The sequence below is a fragment of the Etheostoma spectabile genome, chromosome 23 (genome assembly GCF_008692095.1).
Source record: "Etheostoma spectabile isolate EspeVRDwgs_2016 chromosome 23, UIUC_Espe_1.0, whole genome shotgun sequence".
Classification (NCBI taxonomy): domain Eukaryota; kingdom Metazoa; phylum Chordata; class Actinopteri; order Perciformes; family Percidae; genus Etheostoma; species Etheostoma spectabile.
The window spans coordinates 2,237,827-2,248,427 of NC_045755.1; the positions used below are offsets into that span (position 1 = coordinate 2,237,827).

At 41.1% G+C, this 10,601-nt stretch overlaps 1 protein-coding gene across 14 annotated transcripts in view; it reads left to right on the forward strand.

Moving 5' to 3' along the window:
* Positions 1–10,601, forward strand: part of nav3 (neuron navigator 3) — a 223,688-nt gene that overhangs the window by 122,937 nt on the left and 90,150 nt on the right. For all 14 annotated transcript variants that reach the window (XM_032505782.1, XM_032505795.1, XM_032505791.1 and 11 more), the window contains 2 exons: positions 2,649–3,792; positions 8,186–8,301. In XM_032505782.1, the coding sequence (XP_032361673.1) occupies positions 2,649–3,792; positions 8,186–8,301 (1,260 nt within the window). The remainder of the gene's footprint in view (positions 1–2,648; positions 3,793–8,185; positions 8,302–10,601) is intronic.

Below are 10,601 nucleotides of genomic sequence, written 5' to 3' on the forward strand. Positions count from 1 at the left end.
TGAAGGGGCTTTGAACTGCAGACAGGAGTTGACTCACAGCCAGCTGAACCCTACTCTGACAGCCAGTCTAATGGTGCATAACTTCCTGCTGTCACTGTGTGTGGTGGGTGTGTGTGTGTGTGTGTGTGTGTGTGTGTGTGTGTGTGTGTGTGTGTGTCTTGTTTGGCTCAGCGTCTTATATTTTCTAGCACCATTTGAGTGTAACTCTGGTTGAAGTAAACACCTTTGTAATGTGTCATAGCTCAGCAGTCCGACCTGTAACGGTATTAATGCCAGTGTGGTAAATGGTCAAATATAAATGAGTATCTATAAAAATGGTTTGAATAAATATGATGAAAAGCTAAAAAAGAAAAAAAGAAACAAAAAAAATATTCACTAACAGTAAAGTAGAATTAGTTCTATTTGATATGGCAACATTATAGACGACAGCTTTTTCATTAAGATAATTGAAAACACAATGTGATCTATGAGGATCTGTGACATCCCTGTTTTTGCCCTGCTCTTTTTTGGTTTTCCTACTATGGACTTATAAATGTACATAACGTATATTCATGAGATACGTAATTATATATAAAAAAAAAAACACTAACATGGTTATGACATACAGTATGCGAACATAGAATTAGTTGAAAGAAATTATTGGATCAAGACTTTTATCACATAATGTGGCATTGTGTAGTGATTACTAACAAACAGAGTGTAAATTGTGTAATTTCCCCACTGGGGATCAATAAACAGTATAAATTATAAATTATTATTATATTATATTATATATGTAATTATTATTTTGAATTATATTTGTGAATAGTTTGCAGTTTAAAAAAAAAATCTCTTCATAAATGTCACACGCCATTGACTAAATCATTCATTTATTTTTGACTGAATATGTTTTAAATATGAATTCAGTGTTAATCGTCAAAACACAGTGGTCCCACCTGGGAACCACTCAAAAACATTAGTCCATACTAGTCCTACTAGAGGTCAAAAACTCCACCGCATGCCTTTAAATGATACATCTAACCTGAAATCCACTCAGTGTATCGTGCTGTACCATTGACTGTAAATATTAATTAACAACGCATCCGGTTCTGCGAAGTACTGCAAATGTGGAAGTGAATTAAACAGGCATTCTATCTGAATTCCAGCATAGGGAAACACGTGCGGTTGCAAAAGGAGGTCGGTTTCTGTAGAAGTCTGTGAGAAAGTGACCCACTTCTCATTTGATTTATTACCTTAGTAAACATTTTCAAAATTACTTTATGGTCTCAATTGATAGTTTTAAGTCTTCTGCAACACAGAATTATGTTAATTTTTTTAATTATGGTCTCATTGATTTTAAAATTGGCGATAAAGCAGGGGGTGTTTTAGGGCGTGGCTCTGATGTGCCAATAAAAATGTGTAACGTAGAGTGTAAGGACAAATCTCCACAAACCAATGGGTGATGTCACACATGCTGTGTCCATTCATATACAGTCTGCAGCTTGCAAACACTCTTATGTATAAGTGGCTAAACGTTGAGGACATGATAACAAGATATTTCTATCAGCTACGCGTTTTGCAGCAACAGGACAATTTCTACGCCCAATGTAGCTTTAATATGGAAGGCATTCTTTAAGTTGAGGTTGCTGTGCTCACTTTTTTTTTTTTTGTGTGGAAAAGCTCGCTTTTTTGTACTACTATGCTCTGTATCTAGATGTATTACACTGATAAATTTAATACAGTCCCTGAATAATTCCAAGAAAGGCAGAGAATCGCAAATGTAAAAAGTAGGTAGATTCAAACCTGTAAATGCATTTAAAAAAACTCAGAGAACATACTAATAATCAAAGACATGATGATGTTGAACAGTGAATCAGGGGATGGATGGTTTTCTTCAGAAAGAAATTTATCTACACTCCATCTATTTTAATGTAGCTGGTCTCTTTTGTTGTCACGTTTTATAACATGGTGGCACGTCCCTTATAACCACTGTTATCCTCCCGCAAACAGGCTGCGACAGGCCTCGATAGAAGCAAACTGTGACTTTGAGACTCCGGAGTAATAATAACTGTGTCATATTTTCTTTAAACCAGATCTACTGAAGATATTCTACCCATCGGGAATAAAACGGAAATTTGCTGAAAGTTTCCCAGTTTTGCTTGACTTTTGAGTTCAATGTGTGTAAAACCATAGAGGAAGACAGAGTATTCAGCAGTGACTTTAGAAAAGGTTGTTTCTTATGTCTTATAAATCCAGGAAGAGTGTAAAAGTTTTAGTGTTTGCTCCAAACTTTTTTGGTTTGCTTTTAAAATCCTTCCAGTGTCACAGTCTGCTGTGTATAAATGAACTGCTTTGTATAAATGTTCCACAATTAGATATCAGATGTCTATCGTACATGAATGAATAAGAACATTTCCAACAAATGTTTCTTGGCAAAATAATGCAATTAAGACTTATTATTAAGAGATCATAATACTTATATTATTGTAAATGATGTCCCCATAATAACACTGAACTTAATCAGTGACTCAGTTACTTGAAGTGGGGAAATGATTTAGAAGTATAACAATTGTATTGTAGTTTATGTGGTAACAAGTAACCATGCTTTTAATACTCTTTTTTTTCTCTGTTTATCTCTTTCTTTCTTTCTTTCTTCCTCCCTGGTCTAGAAGCAGTGAGGGGTATCCCAGTACCCGGTGGGATGAATGGGAGCGGTCTTGGTGGGACGGTTCCCACCAGCCTCAGCGGGCAGCAGCTGGCCTCTGCCATCCCCTCACCCACTGCCGGCAAGTCCTGGCGCAGCAAGTCCATGAACCTCAAGCACAGCGCCACTTCGTCCATGCTGGCGAGCCCCACGCACTCACCCTCAACCAGCCTGTCACCCAAGGCCTCTGAAGGTCTTCAGCCGCACGGAAGCGATGGGTCCAAAGTCGGGTCAGCCGGCGGTGGTGGACCCCAGAGGTCCATGCTGGAGAAGTTTCGCCTGATTAACCCGAGATCGGCTTCACGAGCGTCTCCATCTGTGGCGGAGATGGCTCTGCAGGAGGAGGATGACCTGTCGGAGTACGGTGAGGATGGATTGACGCCTACGGGTTCGGTGTGCAGCAGCAGCAGTAGCAGTGCTACAGCCAAGCAAATGTCTGCCAAATCCTCTGCACCGTCCCTCACTGCACCAAGCAAGACGTCCTCGTCTTCCTCCCCCTCCACTTCATTTTCAAAAGCGTCTGCCAATGGCAGCAGGTCCATGGCCTCGTCCAAAGACAGGGAGGACAAAAGCAGATCTGGGAAATCTTCCAAGGACAGCTCCCCAGCCAAAGAGGAGCGTGAGTCATTTGCTGACCCCACCAAGAAGAGCTCCAAAATTGCCAGCCTCATCCCCAAAGGAGGGAAGCCGTCTTCTGGAAAGAAAGATGGCGGTGCCTCCCCGGCTTCCAGTGGCATCCCTAAGCCGGGACTAAAAGCTCCCTCCAGCTCAACGTCCAAGCCTCAGAGTCCACCGCAGAGCCAAAGCCAGGCTGCCTTAAACAGCAGCGGCAACATGCGGGGTGGAGACGGGGACAGAGCCAAGCTGACAAAAGGAGGGCAGAGTGGGAGTTTCTATATCCAGCGTTCTAGTGTGGCCCCAGAGGGCAAAAGGACCAACATGACCTCCTCCACCAGCACCTCAGCCCTGTCTGGGTCCAGTGGGATGCTGGGAGGAGGAGGAGGAGGAGGAGGAGTTGCAGCGCTCGGAGGGAACGGAGTAGTTCAGCTTCCTCAGCAGCAACATCACAACCACCCCAATACTGCCACTGTGGCCCCCTTCATGTACAGGTGAGGTGTGTGTGTGTGTGTGTGTGTGTGTATGTATATATGTATGTGTGTGTGTGTGTGTGTGTGTGTGTGTGTGTGTGTGTGTGTGTGTGTGTGTGTGTGTGTGTGTGTGTGTGTGTGTGTGGTTGGTTGCGTCACATGCAATTTTATCCATAACAAACAAATCAATTGAGCAAGGCTGTTCATTTCCAACTTTCACTCTTTTTCCCCAGAGAGGTGTATTGACCCTTTATCTCAAAGCCATACAGTACCTGCACACATACGTAAAATTCCTGGAGCGCTTGCAGTGATCAGCTGGCACCCCCCACTGTGCATCTTGCTCTCACCTCCACATCTTTTCACATTAATTACAGAACAAATTACCATCCACTGCCTGACGCTTGCCAAAGCCTGATCCAAGCCTGTCGGAGTTTCATCTGTGATGTGAGAATCCAGACATTTGCAGAAACCATTCTTCTATTCTCTTCGTTCAACCGGTGTTGTTTTGATGCATTAAGCTAACGCATGGTTCCCTGGCATTGCAGCCATGACAGGTGCCGGAAGTGTGTAACTCTTCCCAGCAGGACCGGTTTTCTCTCTCCCTTCTTGCAGAGGTAATCCAGGGGGGAAAATATGGAGGAGCCGCCAAAGTCTATGGATGCCTTTGTGCTCACAGAGAAAGAGAGTTAGGAATCCCATTAAACAAGACTTAATCCTTCACCCCTTCTCTCCCTCTGTCGTCTTACTCCTCCATTGCGAACAGTCAGCTCTGCCACATTGAGCTGTGCCTCTTTCGAGCACTAGCATTACTTTATTCCCACACATTAAGCAGGTTAAATTGGCTGCAACTATCGGCCCTGGGCCAATAGTGGATGAGTTTTGAAGATGGAAACCAAAATTGAAACTGTAAAAGCAGCCCACTCCATGAGTGTAGAAAGAAGTGAACCATGTGCGATGTCGCCCACAGTTTTTCTGAAGGAACAGTTTGAACCCTTGAGTTGAGGTTTCCACTTGCTGCCATTTCTGTCAATACATGGGGCTGGAAATACACAATGTAGCCCTAGCAAGTGGACTTGAGGTTGAACATGCAAACATCAACCACTACAGTTCTCCTAAACATACCTTTCATTGATTTTTTTACAAAATCTTAAAAACATGATTAGTACTTACTAATCGACACACATTAGCTATTAAATGTGCTGTTGGTAGGATTGTGATGATCCAGGAAAAAATTAAAACATCAACAACTTCTCGGTCCCTCCTCCCCTTTCTGCTAAAGCCCAAAACGGTTTCCTAAGCCCCTCCCCCTACAAGGGAGAATGAATGCGTGTGCATGAGCGGTGATTAACACGCAGTTAGACACCCCCCTGGCCCTGATTGGAGGATCTGAACAGGGAGCGGTGGATTTTTGCAAATCGCACTACAGACTTTATATGTTTTTAATTACCTGCTTTAAGCAGTTCTACGTGAACATAGGGTCAGTTTCAGCAAATATGAAACAAAGTTAGTTTTTAAGTCTTACCTACTGAATCTTTGAGATGTTTTGGCCTATAACTCAATGAATGTAAATGGAAAATTTGCATATTGCAATTTACTACAGACCTTGCAGGGGAAGCATTGCAATATTCCTTGACATTTGCCTTGCCATCGTGACTCTTTGGGCTCCGCTTTTGCAGGCTCCGTGGGTCATCGGGGGCGTCTCGCGCCGGGGAGGCTTGGACCACATCATAACTGCTTGCAGTTCTAACAAGCTTAACTGACATCCAGTCGCTGGTCAAAGTTCACCAAAATTGATTGTGATTTGTGGCCCCCTGATTGTGTTAACACCTGTGTTTTTCTACACACCTTGTTCTTGCCCTCGAGCCTTTGAAGTACAGTGAAGATTCATGTCACCCCTCTACCTCTGAGATATGTCCTTGTGAGCATATTACTGTATCCTCCATCTTTATCCTCCTCTTGCTATAAATGTTTTTCCTCACCAGCTTGCAGCTTGTAAGTGTAAAGGCCTCCTGCTGTGCTACAATTCACCAGCATTTTCAGCCCAATTAGGCATCGTTGTCTTGTTAACTTTCTCTCCTATGCCCATTTTAAGTTGTTGCCTTTCCAGGTTTAATCAACCAGCGTGGTTTTTGGAATTTGCTGCAGTTACTGTGCAGGATTGATTTGTGTTCACACCCCATGTTATCATCTGTATCCTTCTCTGCACTCATAACCTACAATGACCCGGCCAGTTCAGAAACAGAATCAGGAATGATAGAAATACTGCAGTAAGGATTCATTCTAAAACCTGGAGTAAAGAACACAAACAGGACTTATCTTACACTCATTTCTTTGTAAATATTGATCTTCTAATATATCTGTTTTCATTTTTTGGGCACAAATTGTTGTGTGGAGCAGTTGCAGTTGTAGTCAGTTGTCTCTGCGTCTGTTTTTGTGAATCCACTGAGGTGAGGGAACCTTGCAGGAAGAAAAAAAATCTCTTTCTCATGAGCTGAAGTCACAGGCAGTTTCTGCTGTTGCAATTGGAAGCCAATTTTTATCTGCAATTCTGCAGGTGGGTGGTGGTGGTCCCCTGTGTGCTTGCGTGTGTGTGTGTGTGTGTTCTGTTTACGTGAGCGATAAGTACTTTACAGTAGCTTGTGCTCTGTTTGTTTTTATATGCAAGCTTTACTTTGTATATTTCAGTATTTTCATGTGGGTAAAAGTGTTAATTTGGTAGCTTTTCATTGCGTGCGTGTGTGTGTGTGTATGGGCGTGTGTGTTTCTGTTTGTGTTACTGTGTGAGTGTGCTTTCATTGTGTTTGTATGTGTATCATCTGTCTGTTTTTGACACGGTTTTCTTGTCGTTCACTGTGCACGCGTGTGCGTAGGACTGTTATCTCATGAAGTGCGTTGGACGCAATCCTTTCTTTCTTTAGATCAGCAAACAAACATTAGAGTGTGATGCAGCTCTTGGTTGAGGAGGAGAAGCAGTTCATTTAACGCACACACACTCTGAAGGATTCACAGAAAACATCTAATCGGAGACTGTCCTATCCTCCCTTTAGAGGTTTCCATCTGTTGTGACTGAGACCAAAAACTGACTTGTTTAACATCATAGAAATACAGACTGGAAGATGTTGGCTCAAGCAAACACTAAAATCTCTCTGTTACTGGATCTTTGTAACCCTTCAGTTCCGTCTAATGCATCTGCCTGACTCACTATCAGTCCTGTACTGTACAGTTTACTTCACAGACATTAATATGTTTTTGTGATACTACATTTTTAATGTGATAATAGTTGTTATGCCATACCAAACTAAATGATGCAAATATTACAAAATTATCAAATGATCTGCTCTTGAGAAAATCTTTAGTTTGGGTTTTTGTTTCTTTTAGAATTGCATTATAAAACAACTATTTTGGAGTCTGTTATAAACTGTAGTCAAAATTAAATTTGATTAGTTGTCACCTGTTTAATTAAATGCCAACTATTTTGATAATCAAATAATTGGTTTGTAAAATTCTCTAATTTGTTTAAGTTCTAGTTCCTTCTCTCCTCTGTGACAGTAAACTGAACATCTTTGAGTTGTGGACAATAGAAGACATTTGTGTCAAATGTGATCGACATTTTTCACAATTATATGACATTTTATAGAGTAAACAACTAGTCAATTATTCAAGAAAGTAATCGTCAGATTAATGGACTATGTTGCAGCCCTAGTCAAAATAAAGACATTCAGACACTTAAAGACAAAAATCTCCCCTTTGAAACTCATTAAAATCACAATTGTTGATCCCACGGCCATTACAGCATACAATTGTGCATTCTGTTATATCAGGATTTCAATCTCGAGCCCTGCCTTCAAAGTTGTAGCTTTTACTATTTTCCACCAGACAGAACCGTTTTCTCCTGTTTACCCTGTGGGGCAAATACATATTTTCCTGTTTTCCACTCGGGGCATTGCTGCTGTATTATGGCCCACTCAGTGTTTGATGCAATGCATCAAATCAATGTTGTTAATTATTGACAAGTCCCAGACTGTAAAATAAAAGCATTCAGCAGAAAACAACAAACTAACTAGCATTTAGAGGGTTAACATTCTAAAAAATAAATGAAAATTTGGAAGTAATGATAAGTACTGATGCTGTTTGAAAAATAAAGGTAGAAAATAATATTATTTTATCATTTAATGGCAGTTTTTGACATAGTCATTTTTGTCCTCTAAGGACACAAGAGCAACTGTTTTTAAAGGGATGCACAAGGGTTAGACATCTTTCATGACATTGTTTGACTGTGAATAAATAAGCATGACAACGAAGCAGTAAAAACTCCCTCCATGGCTCTTTTGAAAATGACTGCAGTGGAGTCAGCCGTATATATCTCAGCCTGTCTTTAGAACGACTATGTACTATTTGTTCTTTGTGCTTTCAGGACTTTCTCAGAAAATGACTGCACCATGGTGGCCCCAGCAGACCCCTGCCTCAGCCCCACCAAGGGAGAGTTGGTCTACAGCAAGACAGCCAAACAGTGCCTGGAGGAGATATCAGGTACGCCAGGTCTCACAAACACACACACACACACACACACACACACACACACACACACACACACACACACACACACACACACAAACACTGCAGGCTTTGCATGCATGATATTTCTTTGTGTAATTGTGCACATGCCTCTGGGCATGAACATGTGTCTCTTGTTATATTGGTCATGCATTGGCATATAGGGATTTAACCTTCAATCTGCTGCTCAGCATTTGTATTTAACTAATGTTGACTGCTGACTGCAGTGCTGCTCTACATGCACAGATAGAGGAAATGTTTAAGTAATACAGTTACCTTCTTTAGGAAATAGAAATTTTAGGTTACATTTAAACTGTTGTATTGCATTATGGATTAACTGGTCTACCTAACATTTAAGGAAGAGCTGGCTGCAGGGTCTGTCAGTCTTAATGCAGGAAAGTTACAAGGTAGCTGCAAGATTGGGGAATTTTGGCTATTGCTTTGGATAGGACAATTTACTGAGTACATTACTGTACTGTACTGTACTAAGTGTGTGTGTGTGTGTGTGTGTGTGTGTGTGTGTGTGTGTGTGTGTGTGTGTGTGTGTGTGTTTACTGGGGGGGATCCCTGTTCTGCGCTGGTTTCATGTAGCGAAGGGAAAAGGTCAGCGCTGACAGCCGGACATAGGGAGCATCTGCAGCTCTTTGTTTCCATCCCTGTAGGCTGCCATCATGTGTTACAATCCGAGCTCTGTATCACAGCCAGCTTTATGAATGGCACATCATCAACAGTACATACTAGGGGTGTAAAGGTACACAGATGCCACTGTTTGGTTCGTAACCCGGTTTAGAAGTCATGGTTCACAGTAAGTTTGGTAGAGTGGAAAAAAAAACATCAGTTTGTTTTCATTTATTTTTATTATTTTGAACAGGCATTAGTGCAAAATCCTCTTGCTGGGGACTGAGAGCATTTTGCCCACTGTCAACTTTGGCATAGTCACTATACTGCTTTAGTTACTGCTTTAAAACATGAGGAACATTTCAAATACTGGCCACTCTCCCAAAAGGTGACAACAGGCTCTAAAACTGAAAAGCATTTCTTAAATGATCTATGAAACCAAAAATACAAAATACACAGCATAATATAAACTAAAATGTTTGCATTTGGAGCATTGTTTCAGTTAGTGCCACCTTGGCTATATTTAACCATTCAAAACACCCCAAACTCTTTGAGTGTATGATCCTGTTCCACTATGATTGTCATGACGCCTATACAACAGAAAGCTGCTGTTCAAATCATATTTTTTGTAACGACTGCAAACGTCTTTATTGTCTTTTAACGACAGCCAGTGGACATCTGTGCAATTGAGCTTCTGCAGCTGAGAAGTCCGTGCCGAGGGACGTTTGACCAGTTTGAAGGAGTTTCTAACCACAAACTTGAATTCCTGGCAAAAGCGGGTTGAGAGTTTAAACCAGGCAACACACAGTCACACCACAACCCACTGGCACAGAGAGATTCCATTGTTTTAATTGAAAAAGGAGACTTCAGTTTCAACTCATATCCCATTTTTCATTAAAGATCTTTGCATTGCCTGGCGTTTATTTGCCAATATCTACTCCTTTCGGTCTGTTTTAAGCACCATTCCGTGATTAAGATCCTTCCCAAACATTTTTAGGAGAAAATGCCACTTAGTTTAAATGGTGAATATCCTAATTTTTAATGAAGGTCCATACTTATAATTACTGAAATATACATAAAGCAAACAACCTGCTAAGTTAATGGAAAAATAAGATGTCAAGCTTTATGTGAAGCCATATGAAAGCGTCTACAAAGAGCAGTGTACACAAACAACAGCTCATGATTAAAGGTTAGGGGATGTCAGGTCGCCATTGGCATTCCAGACATTTTGCTTTGGTTGCGGCTTTTCTGTAGCCTATCATTTAAAGGATAGAATTAGACTGCAGCGCGGACCGTTCCCTTTGTTTGGGGTCCATTTCAAACACTTGCTTTTTGTTGTTACACGTTTCATGGTCATTTCACATTCTTTGCCTTCCAGACTCTTTCTCCATAGAGGGGCTGAGAAAGTGTATGCATACCGCAAATACCACATGACAACGCTACTTATTTTACATATACAAGCTCTTTATTCACATGTTGATTCAAGCTTTTGTAGACAAGAAAAGTAAAACAAAAAAACAGTTAAGAATAAGCTCTGATGTAGTTGTATTGGTCTGTATCTGTCGGTTTTGATTAATAATGAAATAAAAAATTGTGAACGGCTGCTGAATAATATGAAGACGGGTAACACACACACACACACACACACACACACACAC